Below are 15,443 nucleotides of genomic sequence, written 5' to 3'. Positions count from 1 at the left end.
TTTAGGAGTTGGGATGTCATATTGCGACTGTACAGGACATTAATTGGGACATTTTTGGAATACTGTGTGTAATTCTGCTCTCTCTGTTCTAGGAAAGACGCTGTTAAACTTGAAAGGATGCAGACAAGATTTAGAAGCATATTGCCAGGGTTGGAAGGTCTGAGCTATAGGGAGAGGCTGAATAGGCTGGGGCTATTTTCCATGGAGCTTCAGAGGCTGAGGGGTGACCTTGTAGAGGTTTATAAAATCATGAAGAACATGGATAGGGTGAATAGTTGATGGCTTTTTCCCAGACTGGGGGAGTCCAAAACTAGAGGGCATAGGTTTAAGGTGAGAGGGGCAACTTTTTCACAGAGGGTGGTGCATGTATGGAAAGAGCTGCCAGAGCAAGTGGTGGAGGCTGGTAAACTATAACATTTAAATAAATAAGAAGGGTTTCGAGGAATATGGGCCAATTGCTGGCAAATGGGACTAGATTAATTTAGGATATCTGGTCAGCATGGATAAGTTGGACTGTTTCTGTTCTGTACCATGCTACGATTCTATGATTCTAAATCTGTTGATTTCTGTCTGCAAAATACTTTAATATTTTGAGCTTCCACATTTCCTTGGGGTAGAGAATTTCAAAGATTCACCATCCTCTGATTGAAAAAAAAGCCCTCCTTACCGCAGTCTTAAACAACCTACCCCTTACACCGAAACCATGTTCCTTGTTTTTATCCTCACCAGCCAGGACAGACAACCTATTCACACCTACTGTGTCACACAATTCAACCTGAGCCTTTTGGCAAGAACTGGGATGTATCCTAGTCTCTGAAACCTCAGATTTTCATTTCAATCCATCAATGGAAATATAACCCAATGAGCAAAGGTTTTGCAAAGCAGGTGTCTAAGATGCAATGCCTGTGTTATATCTTGGGTATTAGATACCTCATTCTGTAGTCAGGAGAGATAGCCAGGAAAAGATTTTATTAAGAAATGAAATAAGTTTCTCTTAAAGATCCTTTATCAGCCAGTAGGTATGCCTGACTGAGACATGCTGTTGGAGCAATGAGTTGACACTTGGATTTTGTTGATATTGACTTTGGCGCAGATTTCATCATGGGAATTCTTTAACTTTGAGTGCCATTGTTCTTTAAATGCTTCATTAAAAATCAATCAAGCTGTTTTTCAACTCTTCTAGGGCTGACTTCAGGGTTGGTGCCCATGTATGTTGGAGAGATCTCACCTACCAGACTGCGAGGGGCCCTGGGCACCATGCACCAATTGGCCATCGTCACGGGTATCCTCCTCAGCCAGGTACAGTACTTCAAGAAGCTTTGTGCTCACTATGGGATCTAAGCCAAAAAAGCAATCATCATCAAGATTGATCAACCAGTTCTCTCAGTTCAAACCTTACAACCCATAGTCGTCACAGATGAGAAATTGCTTACTGTCAGAAATGAATCATTATAATTTATTTTGCTTTATTTCCTCTGGTGAGGTGGATGTTATTGACAGTGCCCATCCTTTGTTGCCCCTTGAGAGCGGTTGTGGAAGTGCCTGAAGTGAAGATGCCCTCAGATACTGTTACATATTGAGTTATTGAATAATTATGGACTTGGGCAACGCAGAAGGAGACCATTTGGCCTGTGCCAATTGCCCCAGAGTTGAATTGATCTCTAAGGGCTAATTTTTTGGCACGTTTCTAGAGTATGGAGGTGCATGGTAGAGTTGAGGTAAAGACTGTGCGATGTCAGGGCTGAGGGTAGAGTGAATTACCTAACCTATACACAATGACGGATGTATCATATAATCAGCTGCAGCAGGAACATCCCAATTACCATCGCAGTATTTGTTCAATCAGACGGTGATTGGGTGGTAAAACAATCTATCAGCTGCAGTGTCTTTTGGGACAGTGTATGGGCAAATCAGCTGGTGTTAATCCAGGAGAGTTCAGGGCTCATAATTATCCTCAACCAGTTTCACAAGAAATAACAGATGATCTAGTCATGATCACCTTACAATTTGTGGGGAAATTGCTGTGCACAAATTGGCAAATGATCTTTTCCTAAATGATTACGTTGACTAAACTTTAAAATACATTATTAAGAATGTGCTAACAAGGCAGTTAGAAAATCATAATATGTATAATAAGCAGTCAATGTGGATTTGTGGAGGGGTTTGAACATTTTTTAAAAGATATTAGCAATTCTTCATCCTTTTATGAGGGGATGCCACTGGCAAAACCAACTTTTGTTGATTTTGATTAGTGAGGCTTTTTGAGTATAAATTATTAGCCCCAAATACTGGGGAGAACTCTCCTGGATTAGCAATTGGATTTCTGGCTGTCCATTCACTATCACAAATAATGCTGTGACTGATTATTTTAGCTCCCAATTTACCAAGAGCTAAATAGTTAGAATTCTGGGATGGAACAGGGGCATTTCTTCTTTGACTGAATAAGTATGGCTAAAATAAGAAGATCATAAATTTATTTTATTTACTTGATGGGTGTAGGTATTGTTGGCCGATGCTGCTTGGCCTGGTGTGTTCCTCCAGCTCCACACTGTGTTATCTCTGACCCCAACATCGGCAGTTCTTATTATCTTTTACAATGAGTGCCAGGTTACTTACTTCCAAATAGCATTCATTGCCCATCCCTAATTTGTAGAAATTTCTGCCCTAGAGAGTTGTGGTTATGCTCAAATATTGAGTCGTTCAAGACAAAGATCAATGCTAACAATCAATATTGGCTGTTAAGGAATACAGGGATAATGAGGGAAGGTGAGGTGGTAGATTGACCATAATCTAGTTAAATCGTGGAGCAGGTTCAAGGGACCAAATTTCTGAAGGCTCCTGACCTAAAACGTCAACTTTCCTGCTCCTCTGATGCTGCCTGGCCTGCTGTGTTCCTCCAGCTCCACAATGTGTTATCTCTGATCCAGCATCTGCAGTTCCTACTATCTCTTACAATTATTTTCAAACAGTGTAGCAATTCCAAAACAATCCTTGATTTTAAGAACAGTTTTTTTTCCCATGTCAGTCCACAATCAAAAATTCAGGGAATTAAAAAGAGAAAGGTAACATTTACAAAAGCACAACAGAAATTAAGGTGAATTTCATTATGTTCCATCCTTTTAGGTGCTTGGCTTGACGTTCCTGCTAGGTAATGATCGATTGTGGCCTGCAATTCTTGGCCTTTCAGGTGTGCCAGCCATTCTACAGACCATCCTGCTGCCCTTCTGTCCTGAGAGTCCTCGCTACCTGTACATAAAACTTGGAAAAGAAGAAGCAGCAAGGGAAAGTGAGTGAATGGGAGCGCAGGGTCGTACTGAAGGACTACAGCACTGCCCAAGGGTCAGTACTGAGGGAGCGTTGCATGGTCAGAGGGTTAATAATAAGGGAGTGCTACACTGTTGGAGGGTCAGTACTGAGGGAGTGCAGCTTAGCCAGTGGGTCAGTACTGAGGGTATGCCACACTGTCAGAGGGTTCGTACTGAGGGATTGCTGCAGGTTCAAAAGGATACTTGCTCCTATTTTCTATGCTTCTATGAGAAAGCATTTGGTTCAGTGTCATTGTCCCTCGTTAAACCCTGGCACGATAATCTCTGTCCCAACGCAAAATTTCAGCAATTGTTAGCAAGCCTTTGGTGTCACGAACAAGGTTTTCCTTTGTCGTAGTTCTTTACTCAATCAAATGCATTGAAAAATGTGCTTTGATCATCTTCCTGCTTGAACTGCTAGGAGATGAGGATCTCCAATGTGATATCCCACTTGGTGGAAGATACTTCAGAAGGTGCTTATTTGGATGAGGGCTCAGACCCTAGGCTCCCATACAGCATCATTGGCATGCACCCTTAGGGGAACCAGAGAAGAGGATGCAGAGGGACAAGCTGGTTGGACCTTGATCAAGTAGACAAACCTGTTTGAGGCAGTGCCTGAACAATCAGTCCCTTACAATTTATAACATTCCTCCATAAGAGTGTTGCTTTAATATAGTAAATTAGGATTGGTGATGACGTGGATTGAATGAATGCTTTCAACATGCCAGTGTTGTTTGCATCACTGTAACAGGATCGTGTTTGTGATTTATCACCAATATGTTTGACCAGCCAGGCTCTGAGCTCTGATTGGCTGAACAGAGAGGTGTGTTTCCAGCAGGGCAGAGGTGGGGCACTACATTGTTTAAAGTGGCATTTAGTTTTAGTCTGAGAGGAAGTATTTGTATATTTGCATACACACATCTGCCTTTTTAATACTAACAGTACAAAGTGAACTGATTGATAAAGGTCGCTCTTAAGTCTGAGGCTGTGTTGTCCCAAAGGTCCTAGATTTTGCCCTGGATGAGGGGGAAGGAGTAAGTGATCTACGTGAGACGACAGAAAGTTCTTTGGATGAAGTTTCAGGTCCCATTAGATTGTACAGCCTTCGGAGTCAGAAATCACCACAGCTCTATACTCTCATTAGAGAGTGATGGCTGTGGAGTCTTAACCTGAGAGTCACCATGCCTCTCAGGAATGTTTAGGATGGAAATTCCTTTGTGGTAACTGCAGGAATTGATCATGTGCCTGTGGCGTCGCTCTGCATTGTAAACCAGCTAGCCAACTGAATGAACCAATGACCCAAAACATCAGCTTTCCTGCTCCTCTGATGCTGCCTGGCCTGCTGTGTTCATCCAGCTCCACACTGTGTTGTCTCTGACTCCAGCATCAGCAGCTCTTGCTAGCCTCATTAGGGAATCACCACTTTTGGGAAGAGAGGGCAAAATGCTGGTGAGCATATTGGTTTGGGCAGGGGAAGGTCAGCAAGTGTTCTCGTACACACAGAAACAATAATCAGGACATCATTCGAACATTTATTAATGGCAGCCAAGACCTAAGAATCTAGTAGCACAAAATATTTATCCACAAAATCTCATAGAAGAATTCCTACAGTGTGGAAACAGGCCCTTTGGCCCAACAAGGTCACAACAACCCTCAGAGCAGCCCACCCAGACCCATTCCCCTAATCTACACATCCCTGAACACTGTGGGCAATTTAGCATGGCCAACCCACCCAGCCTGCATGTTTTAGACTGTGGGAGGAAACCAGAGCACACTGAGGAAACCCACACTGACACAGGGAGAAATTGCAAGCTCCACACTGAGGGTGGAATTGGACCCAGGTCCCTGGTCTTATGAAGCAGCAGTGCTAACCACAGAGCCAACCAGAAATGTATTTAATAAGTGTAAATTCAGGCTGGGAAGAGATAAGAATCCGGATTGAGTGAGGTGAGGCATGGTGGTTGTAATCCTTCAATGTTTGAGATTAGTCACCAGCTGTGTTCTCAACTCAGATTGGCTGAGCACAGGGGCTTGTCAAAAGCAGAGCAGAGGTGGGGTGAATGATTGTTTAATTTGGCATTCAGTTTCATTTAGTTGCATGCACAGAGGAATTTCTGTGTCTCTTTATGTCTTTCTGTTTGGGTGCAAGTGCTAACTCACAGCTTAAAAAAAATAAAAAGGCTTGCACATAACTTTCAACGTATCACAACATCCCAAAGCGCTTTGTATTTGAATAAATACTTTTCAGAGTGTTGTCATTAATGTAGTAAGTGGAGTGACCGGCTTGCACACAGCAAACTCTCATCAAAAGCAATGGGGAAATGACACTGTTGATTGAATTAACCAGTTCAGTGAGGATAATGCCGGCACCTCCCTAGCCCAGCCTCAAAGAGAAACAGAACTCATTCAAAAGCAGCACTCCCTCCGTGTAATTACGGTGAGCAACAGTCTGATAGACTGTCATTTGAATGCTTCTATGACAGTGACCCTTACTTCTCCCAGGGAGAACTGGTTCTATAGAGCAGAAGAGCTTTATGAACTCGCACATTATGCACAGAAATGAAAGAAATCCTGCAGATGCAATATTTCCCCTCGATGCTTTTCTAATTGATAAGTTCTAAGCTTCTAACTCCGTGACAGAAATGGCAATAAATAAACGAAAACCTGGCGCAGCCTTTGGGCATGTTGGTAACTAATTTTTGATCATCCCAGATGCTGTCATCTGTAACACACCTTCAATAATAAAATGATGCCACCATGAATAAAATAATGTTGGGATAATTTTAGGACTGCAGGAAACAATTCGTATAGTTTATATTAACAAAAACTCATGATAGGAAGTGAAACACAGAAACATTGGATTGTAGCAAAGCAATGGGGTGGGTGCATTTTAGTTTTGCCAAATTCCAGTTCAGAATTCTTTGAGCTGTTCACATTTTCCTTTCTTTTTCTCTTTAGAAAAACTTTAAATCATTACTTATGTAAAGTGGCTTTAAAATGGATGCAGAACTCTGTAGAAATTTCTTGAGACCCGACTCCTGAGACATTGGACGTGCATTTCTATCGTGATTTCTACAACCTCGGGATGTCTCAATGTTTTGTAACACTTTAAAGTAATACTTTTGAAATTCTGGCACGACTGAATTGTAGGAAACCACAGCAGTTTGCACACAGCAAGCTCCCACAAACACCAGCTTGTTCATGACTGGGTTGTAGAGATAGTAGGAATTGCTGATGCTGGAGAATCTGAGATAACAAGGTGTAGAGCTGGATGAACACAGCAGGCCAAGCAGCATCAGAGGAGCAGGAAGACTGACGTTTCGCGTCGAGACCCTTCTTCAGAAAATGACTGGGTTGTGCCTGTTTGTTTAAATTAAGGGATAAATATTGACCAAGAGCACCAGAGAGAGATTATCCTGTTGCTTCAGGTTTGACTTGCTTATGTATCGAAAGGTCATGTGCTTAACTCTCTGACTAGACAGTACTGTACCTGCCCTGGGATTGTTTGATAAGAATAGCGTCGAGGAAAACTGACTAAAATCAAATAAAGAACTGCAGATGCTGAAGATATGAAACAAAAACAAATTGCTGAACTGGAGATCTAGCAGTTTTGAAGAAGGGTCTTTGGATTTGAAATGTTAACTGTACTTCCTCTCCAGAGGTGCTGCCAGACTGGCAGAGTTTCTCCAACAAATGTCTGTTTTGGTTTCAAAGTACCATTCATAGTTTGTCACCCTATGCTGTTGCTGTTCTTAAGGCCAGCATGGTGGGAGAACTGCTGTATTTATTGGGGCCAATATTTATTGGTTCGCATGCTCGTTCTGCTCTGTACAATGATTTAGTGATCAATTAATTTGTTTGGCCTTCTGTATTTTCCAGGTTTGAAAAGATTACTGCAGATATCTGACACTGACAAATACATCGAAGAGATGAAGAAGGAGAAGGAGAAAATCCAGAAAGAGAAGAAAGTGTCCATAGCACAGTTGCTCTGCTCTTCCAGCTACAGACAGCCCCTTACCATTGCCTTGATGCTACACATAGCCCAGCAATTATCTGGAATTAACGCAGTGAGTGTCAATAATAACAGCTCTGCTGAATTTTTGTCATGAAAGGCAGTGCTGAAGTAACAGTTTGGCAATACTGGCCTTGAGTATTGCTGAAAAAGTAATCATTTGTTGAAGCTCCACTCAGAACACCTCTTTCTATAGCCCTGTATTATAATCACAGGTTATCACAAAGGATTCCGCCATGAGTGAAATATGTGGTGAGCATTCACTGTTGTCACAGTTGTGAGGGGAAGTGGTAGTGGGATCAGTTAGCTCAGTTGGTTGAACAGCTGTTTCGCAACAAGCAACTGCACCTCCCAGTCGCAAACCATTTCCACTCCCCCTCCCATTCTCTTGATGACATGTCCATCATGGGCCTCCTGCACTGCCACAATGATGCCACCCGAAGGTTGCAGGAACAGCAACTCATATTCCGCCTGGGAACCCTGCAGCCTAATGGTATCAATGTGGACTTCACCAGTTTCAAAATCTCCCCTTCCCCTACTGCATCCCAAAACCAGCCCAGTTCGTCCCCTCCCCCCACTGCACCACACAACCAGCCCAGCTCTTCCCCCCCACCCACTGCATCCCAATACCAGTCCAACCTGTCTCTGCCTCCCTAACAGGTTCTTCCTCTCACCCATCCCTTCCTCCCACCCCAAGCCGCACCCCCATCTACCTACTAACCTCATCCCACCTCCTTGACCTGTCCGTCTTCCCTGGACTGACCTATCCCCTCCCTACCTCCCCACCTATACTCTCTCCACCTATCTTCTTTACTCTCCATCTTCGGTCCGCCTCCCCCTCTCTCCTTATTTATTCCAGTTCCCTCTCCCCATCCCCCTCTCTGATGAAGGGTCCAGGCCCGAAACGTCAGCGTTTGTGCTCCTGAGATGCTGCTTGGCCTGCTGTGTTCATCCAGCCTCACATTTTATTATCTTGGAATTCTCCAGCATCTGCAGTTCCCATTATCTCTCATTTGTTGAAGCTTTTCATTTTGCACATATTTGGACAATTTATAAGAATGCCAGTGTGAAGGGAAAACCCATATTTATACCACAGAAGAGGAGACTGCTGATTGGTTGGCAAGTTGACTATGCTTGGTAGAGATATTGCCATTGAGAATGCAATGTACTGAGTTCATTCAGCAGTCTGTATTTGCAAAATCCACAAGTGTCCAACATTAGCTTTGTTTCTGCAATTAGACAACATTTGCTGGATAATCCTGAATGTGTGAAGAATTATGCTGCCAATCAATTTAAAATGATCAGTCAGGCTTGCAGCATGGCACACAAGCACATATTAGAAACTACAAATATTAGTACATAGGACCCTATTCTTTGCAGTACGGAAAGAACATGAATATACAGTTCTCTTGCCCCAACTCAACAAAGTAGGTGACACCATTTGCTGGTTCACTTCTCACGACAATGCCTTGACTAATCAGAGGCGTCTGCATGCTTTGAAATCTAACACAACCCAATAGTTAACTGTCAGTTATCATTAACTGCTGCATTCTCCAGGGCAACACTTTTAGCTTTATCTTGTAATATTTCCAAAAGAACCAGAGGGTGAATGTGGAAGATTTGCCATTACTTAGTTAGCGTTTGTGATCTAGAAGGTGTTGCTTGAAAGGGAAGTGAAGGAAGATTCAGAAAGCTATGGGAAAAGAGACAGAAAGTTGGGGGTTTTAAAGTGCTAACATTGACATGATGGGTTGCATGGCTTTCTCCCATGTTGTATGTACTATGCTTTTTGTCTTATTTCAATCACCACTGAGTGAGTGTAATGGAAGTGGGAGGGTTATATTTTGACCTTAATTTCTGAGGTCATGAGATCATAACCTCAAATCACACTCATCTTCTGGTTCCAGTGGCACTTTCTAAACGTTCAGTTTGATCCAGTATCAGATGTCTATTATTTTTTGTCATAACTCTTTTTTCTCATTCCCTGTAGATATTCTACTATTCCACATCTATTTTCAGACAGGCTGATTTATCACACCCGGTGTATGCCACCATCGGGGTTGGAGTGGTCAACATTATCTTCACTTTGGTTTCAGTAAGTAGCCAGAAAAACATGTTTTTTGGTATCTTTTCTGATGAATAAGAGAAAGACATGGATTTCTATAGCCCTGTATTATAATCACAGGTTATCACAAAGGATTCCGCCATGAGTGAAATATGTGGTGAGCATTCACTGTTGTCACATTTGTGAGGGGAAGTGGTAGTGGGATCAGTTAGCTCAGTTGGTTGAACAGCTGGTTTGCAATGTAGACCAATGCCAACAGCATAGGTTCAAATTGTGCACTGTCAGAGATTACCATGAAGGACTCTTCTTCCCAACCCTTCTGGTTAAGCCACCACCAATTGTTTCTCCCTAATAAGAGACTATGGTAACCTTGCCTTTACCTTTCTAATATAATATAGGAAATGTGGCAGCTAGTTTTTAAATAGCAAGATTCCAAGGCCAGTAATGAGATAAATCACTACTTAATCTATTGTTGGTCAAGGAATAAATATTGACGAGGAGAAATCCATTTCTCTTTTAGCAACCTCTGAAAATTTGATATATTTCATCTCTCTTCATTTCCGATTCCAGAGTTTTGTTGCAAGGTAATGATTTTTAAGAGAAACGTGCATTAAGCTCCACCCAATCTGAGGACGTCATTACTGGTTTGGATGGGATAAGGCAAAACAATTTAGGATTTTTTTGAGCACAAATCTACATTCGCAGGTCTACTTATAGCTTTAGTAACAAGCATATTCCAATGGCCATAGATTTGTTTGAGAAGCATAGACTGGAATCGTACATTAGGAGCTTGTGGAATCCTAGACACAGCAGGCTGCATCACAATTGTTGGGAAAATAGAAGACCCAGATGGAAAATTCCTCTGCTTTTCAAAGCCCATTAATGTAAGAGAAATTCATGACCAGCTAACAAAAAAGGTTAGATGATTACTATTAACTCCTGAGTAGCTATTATCCTAAACCCTCACATTACAACTCCCTCCTCCCATCCACACATTTCCTGAACACCCTTAACGACATGGCCACATCTCTAACCTGATTCTCTCAACCAACTGCTACCCTAGCATCAACCCCTTCATACACCAGCATCAATATCCATTGCATTCCCACCAGTCCCTTCATCTCCAATTAACCAGCCCCCACAAGCTCAGTATTCATCCCCATATAGGCAGCTCCAACATAACACATCCCCCACCACTGCCAACCCTGACATAACCACTCTGACCTACCTGAGGCACACCATTATAGAATCATACTGTACAGGAAAGATCTCTTGGCCCATCAAGAGTCTGCACCAAGAGGAACTGCTCTAAATATACACTAGTCCCACTAGCCAGCCATGGTCGTGAATGTTATGATATTTAAAGTGCTCATTCATGTACCTTTTTAAGGTTGTGAGGTTTCCTGTCTCAACGACCCTCCCAGACAGTGCATTCCAGATTCCCACTACCCTCTGGGTGAAAACATTTTTCCTCAAATCTCCACTAAACCTTCTGCCTCTCACCTTAAAACTATGCCCTTTGTTACTGATCCTTCAACTAAGGGAGTTGTGTGCATTCTATCCATCTTGCCTATGTTCCTCATAGTCTTGAATACCTCAAATCAAGGCCCTTCTCAGCCTTCGCTGCTCTAAAGAAAACAGCCTGAGCTTATCTAGACTCTGTTCATAGGTAAACTGTTCTGTTGCATGAAAGATCCTAGTGAATCTCCACTTTACCCTCTCCAATACAATCTCTTCCTCCCTATTGTGTGGTGAACTGTACATAGTACTCCAGCTCTGGCTTCTGACTTCTTTGAGGAAGTGTCAAGGTTGATAGATGAGGGAAGGGCTGTAGATGTCATATACATGGACTTTAGTAAGGCATTTGAGAAGGTTCCCCATGGTAGGCTGATGGATAAAGTGAAGTCACGTGGTGTGCGAGCTAGATGGATAGAGAACTGGCTGGGCAACAGAGAGTTGTAGTGGAGTTCCTCAAAATGGAGAACTGTGACCAGTGGTGTTCCACAAGGATCCGTGTTGGGACCACAGTTGTTTGTGATATATGTAAATGATCTGGAGGAAGGCATAGATGGTCTGATTAGCAAGTTTGCAGATGATACTAAGATTGGTGGAGTAGGGGACTGTTGGAGAATGCAGCAAAAATACAGATAGATTGGAGAGTTAGGCTGAGAAATGGCAGATGGAGTTCAATCCAGGCAAATGCGTTGTGATTCATTTTGGAAGATCCAATTCAAGAGCAAACTATACGGTAAATGGAAAAGCCCTGGGGAAAATTGATGCACAGAGATATCTGGGTGTTCAGATCCATTGTACCCTGAAGGTGGCAACACAGGTTGGTAGAGTGGTCAAGAAGGCATACAGCATGCTTTCATTCTTCAGACAGGGTATTGAGGACAAGAGTTGATAGATCTTGTTATAGTTGTATAGGACTTTGGTTCAACCACATTTGGAATACTGTGTACAGTTCTGGTCACCACTTTATCAAAAGGATGTGGATGCTTTGGAGAGGGTGTGGAGGAGGTTCACCAGGATGTTGCCTGGTATGGAGGGTGCTAGTTATGAAGAGAGGTTGAGTAGATTAGGATTATTTACTTTAGAAAGACAGAGGTCGAGGGGGGACCTGATTGAGGTCTACAAAATCATGAGAGGTATAGACAGGGTGGATAGCAAGAAGCTTTTTCCCAGAGTGGGGCACTCAATTACTAGGGGTCATGATTTCAAGGTAAGAGGGGAAAGGTTTAAGGAAGATATACGTGGAAAGTTCTTTACGCAGAGTGGGGTGGGTGCCTGGAACGCGTTGCCAGCGGAGGTGGTAGTGGCGGGGATGAAAGCGTCATTTAAGATGTATCTAGACAGATACATGAATGGGCAGGGAGCAGAGGGATACAGATCCTTGGAAAATAGGTGACAGGTTTAGATAGAGGATTTGGATTGGCGCAGGCTTGGAGGGCCGAAGGGCCTGTTCCTGTGCTGTAATTTTCTTTGTGTTTTTGTTAGTTCTTTAACCAAAGTTCCGTACAGCCCCACCATGACCTCACTGTGCTTATAATCAATGCCACAACAGATGAAGGCACGTGTCCTGTGTGACTGCTTAACTACTCTATTAACTTGTCCAGCCGCATTCAAGGAACTGTTGATAAGCACCCCAAGATCTCTCTGTTCTTTCCTTTAATGAGTATTCCCTTGTCTTGCTTCTTTTTCGAAACTGTATCACCTCATGCCTATCAGGGTTAAATTCCAACTGTCACTGATCTATCCATCCTACCAATCTGTTTATATCCTCCTGTAATGTACGACATTCTTCCTCACTGCCATCCATCTGGCCATCTGCAAACTTACATATCATCCTCCTCACATTCTCATCTGCATTGTTAATATAAAGCATGGACAATAAGGGACCCAGCCCTGATCCTGTGTTATGCTGCTGAACACTTTGGGAGATCAAATGTTAGGCAAAAGTATATAGTTAATGGCAAGTCTCTGAACAGCAGTGATGTGCAGAAAGATCTTGGGGTTCAAGTCCAGAGCTCCCTGAAAGTGGCCGTGTAAGTTGATAGGGCAGTAAAGAAGGCGTATGGCATGCTTGCCTTTTTTGGTTAGGGAACTGAGTACAAGAGTCAGAATGTCATATTGAAGCTTTATAAGACGTTGGTTAGGCCACACTTAGAATATTGCATTTAGTTCTGATTGTCACATTACACCAAGATGTATTAGAGACTCTGAGCTATGAGGAGAGGCTAGAAAAACTCAGTTGTTTTGTCTTGAGGGGCGAAGGTTGAGGGGAGACGTGATAGAAGTTTATAAAATTATTACATGCATAGATAGGGTTGACAGTCAGAATCTTTTTCTCAGAGTTGATATATCTAATACTAGGGGACATGCATTTAAGGTGAGAGTGGGAAAATTCAAAGGAGACGTGAGGGGCAAGTTTTTTATATAGAGTGGTAGGAGTCTGGAACGCACTGTCAAGTGTGGTGGTGGAGGTAGATACATTAAGGGCATTTAAGGGACTTTCAAATAAGCACATGAAAATGCAAGAAATGGACCAAGGGCAGGCACAAGGGATTAGTTTCATTTGTCATGACTGGCACAGTGCTGTGGGCTGAAAGGCCTGTTACTGTGTTGTATTTTCTACGTTCTATGTTCTATCAACCACACAACCCTCATCTACACTCCCGGATATCTCCTTGAAAAATTCAATCAAATTTGTTAAGCAAGACCACCCTCTGACAAAGCCATGCTGACTATTCCTCATCAAACCTTGTCTCTCTGAGTGAAGGCTAATTCTCTTCTACAGAATTTTATCTGGTAGTTTGCCCATCACTGATGGGAGACTCGCTAATCTATAATTCCCAGGTTTATCCCTACCAAAAATTTGAAAAGTGTGATACTTCAGGGGCAGCAAGGTGGCTCATGGGCGGCACAATGGGTCAGTGGTTTGCGCAGTTGCCTCACAGTGCCAGGGACCCAAGCTTGGTTCCAGCACTGGGCGACTGTCTCTGTGGAGTTTGCACTTTTTCCCAGTGTCTGTGTGGGTTTCCTCTGACTGCTCAGGTTACCTCCCACAGTCCATAGGTGTGCAGGTTAGGTGGATTGGCCATGGGAAATGCAGGGTTAACTGGATTGGGTAAGGGGATTAGTGAGTGGATGCTACTCAGAGGGTCGGTGCGGACTTGATGAGCCAAATGGCCTCCTTCCACACTTCCATGGTTTTTGAGTGGAGTCACATTAGCTGGTCTCCAGTCCTCTGGCACTTCCCCTGCCACCAGAGAGGAATTAAACATTTGAGGCAGACCCCTCATAATTTCCTTCCCTTTCTCCCACAGCAGCCTGGGACACAACTTATTTGAGCCCAGGAGTGTATCCATTGTTAAGCTCATTAAATCCTTCAGTACCTCTTCACTCCCTTTGTCAAACTACTTAAAAAATCTCGCAAGTGAAGAATGATATGAAGTATTTGTTTAACTCCTATCAATGCTCTTTTAGTCCTTAATGGGTCCAACATGTTTGCTGGTTATCCTCTTCCCCTTGATATACTTATGAAGTCTTGGGATTCTCCCTAATCTTACCCAACCAGTGATTTCTCACATTCCCTCTTTGTTTTCCGAACTGCTTTCTTAAATTCCCCTGTACCTTCAGTCCTCCACAAGGGCTATTGATTTGCTCCCTTTTAATTTGTTAAAAGTTTCTCTTGTCCTCCTTATCCAGTTTGAAAATTCCTAGACATTCAGGCTTCTCTGGGATTGTTCCTCCTACATTTCACCCTATGGGGAACATGTTGGGCCTGTACTTTCACCAATTCCATTTTGAGTCTCATCACTACCATGGTACGTACCACCTGACACACTTGGCACCGTACTCACTTGGTACCTTACATATCTGGCACCCTAACCAACACTTATATATTCAGCCTTTCAGAACAGCTATCGAAGATTCTGGCAGTGCTGCTGGATGTTTAAATAATAAAATGCATTACACTAACTGCTGCTATAGGAGGCATGGTTTGTCTTTCCCTGATATATTGCAGGAGGGGTAATTGTGTGATTTCAGCTAAAGTCTGCATTTCTGAAGGAGAACAGGATTGGCACTCCTAGAGTTCTGTACTATTGCAAAGGGAGCAAAGTGACAATCTCACTGTGATTGCCACTCTTCAGAATATCTTAGCCAATGTCTATCATACCAGTTAAACTGCTATCATGCAATAAGTTATATCCTTTTAAGAAAAGAGCATCTTCTTGATAATACTAAATAATGTTTGTTTCTTGAAGAAAAGAGGATTTGTTGCTGAATTCCATAAACAACACAAGTTACCTCATAAGACAGTTCCTTAATCTCAGGAGTTAATCCTCTAATTTTAAGAGAGTTTGAACCCATATATGCTAACATACAGGCAAGCGCGCTACCAGATGAACAAATAGTCATGCTATTAACGAAGCAAACACTCCCAAAGGTCTCACTGTATGCCAGTCTAGTTCTGGGCTATCCAAGGTTTCATTGCCATTCTGTGCTGAGATAACTGTTCTCAATGCAAATAATTAGGTGACCTACAATTCATCTTGTT

At 42.7% G+C, this 15,443-nt stretch overlaps 1 protein-coding gene across 2 annotated transcripts in view; it reads left to right on the top strand.

Annotated features, from left to right (window-relative positions):
• The window catches only part of slc2a2 (solute carrier family 2 member 2), a 41,837-nt gene that overhangs the window by 12,501 nt on the left and 13,893 nt on the right, over nt 1-15,443 (top strand). For both annotated transcript variants that reach the window (XM_048542742.2, XM_048542741.2), the window contains exons 5-8: nt 1,184-1,299; nt 3,124-3,286; nt 7,185-7,372; nt 9,308-9,412. In XM_048542742.2, coding sequence (XP_048398699.2) covers nt 1,184-1,299; nt 3,124-3,286; nt 7,185-7,372; nt 9,308-9,412 — 572 coding nt within the window. The remainder of the gene's footprint in view (nt 1-1,183; nt 1,300-3,123; nt 3,287-7,184; nt 7,373-9,307; nt 9,413-15,443) is intronic.

The sequence above is a fragment of the Stegostoma tigrinum genome, chromosome 14, assembly GCF_030684315.1.
Source record: "Stegostoma tigrinum isolate sSteTig4 chromosome 14, sSteTig4.hap1, whole genome shotgun sequence".
Lineage (NCBI taxonomy): Eukaryota > Metazoa > Chordata > Chondrichthyes > Orectolobiformes > Stegostomatidae > Stegostoma > Stegostoma tigrinum.
This window is presented reverse-complemented; position numbering and strand designations above follow the sequence as displayed.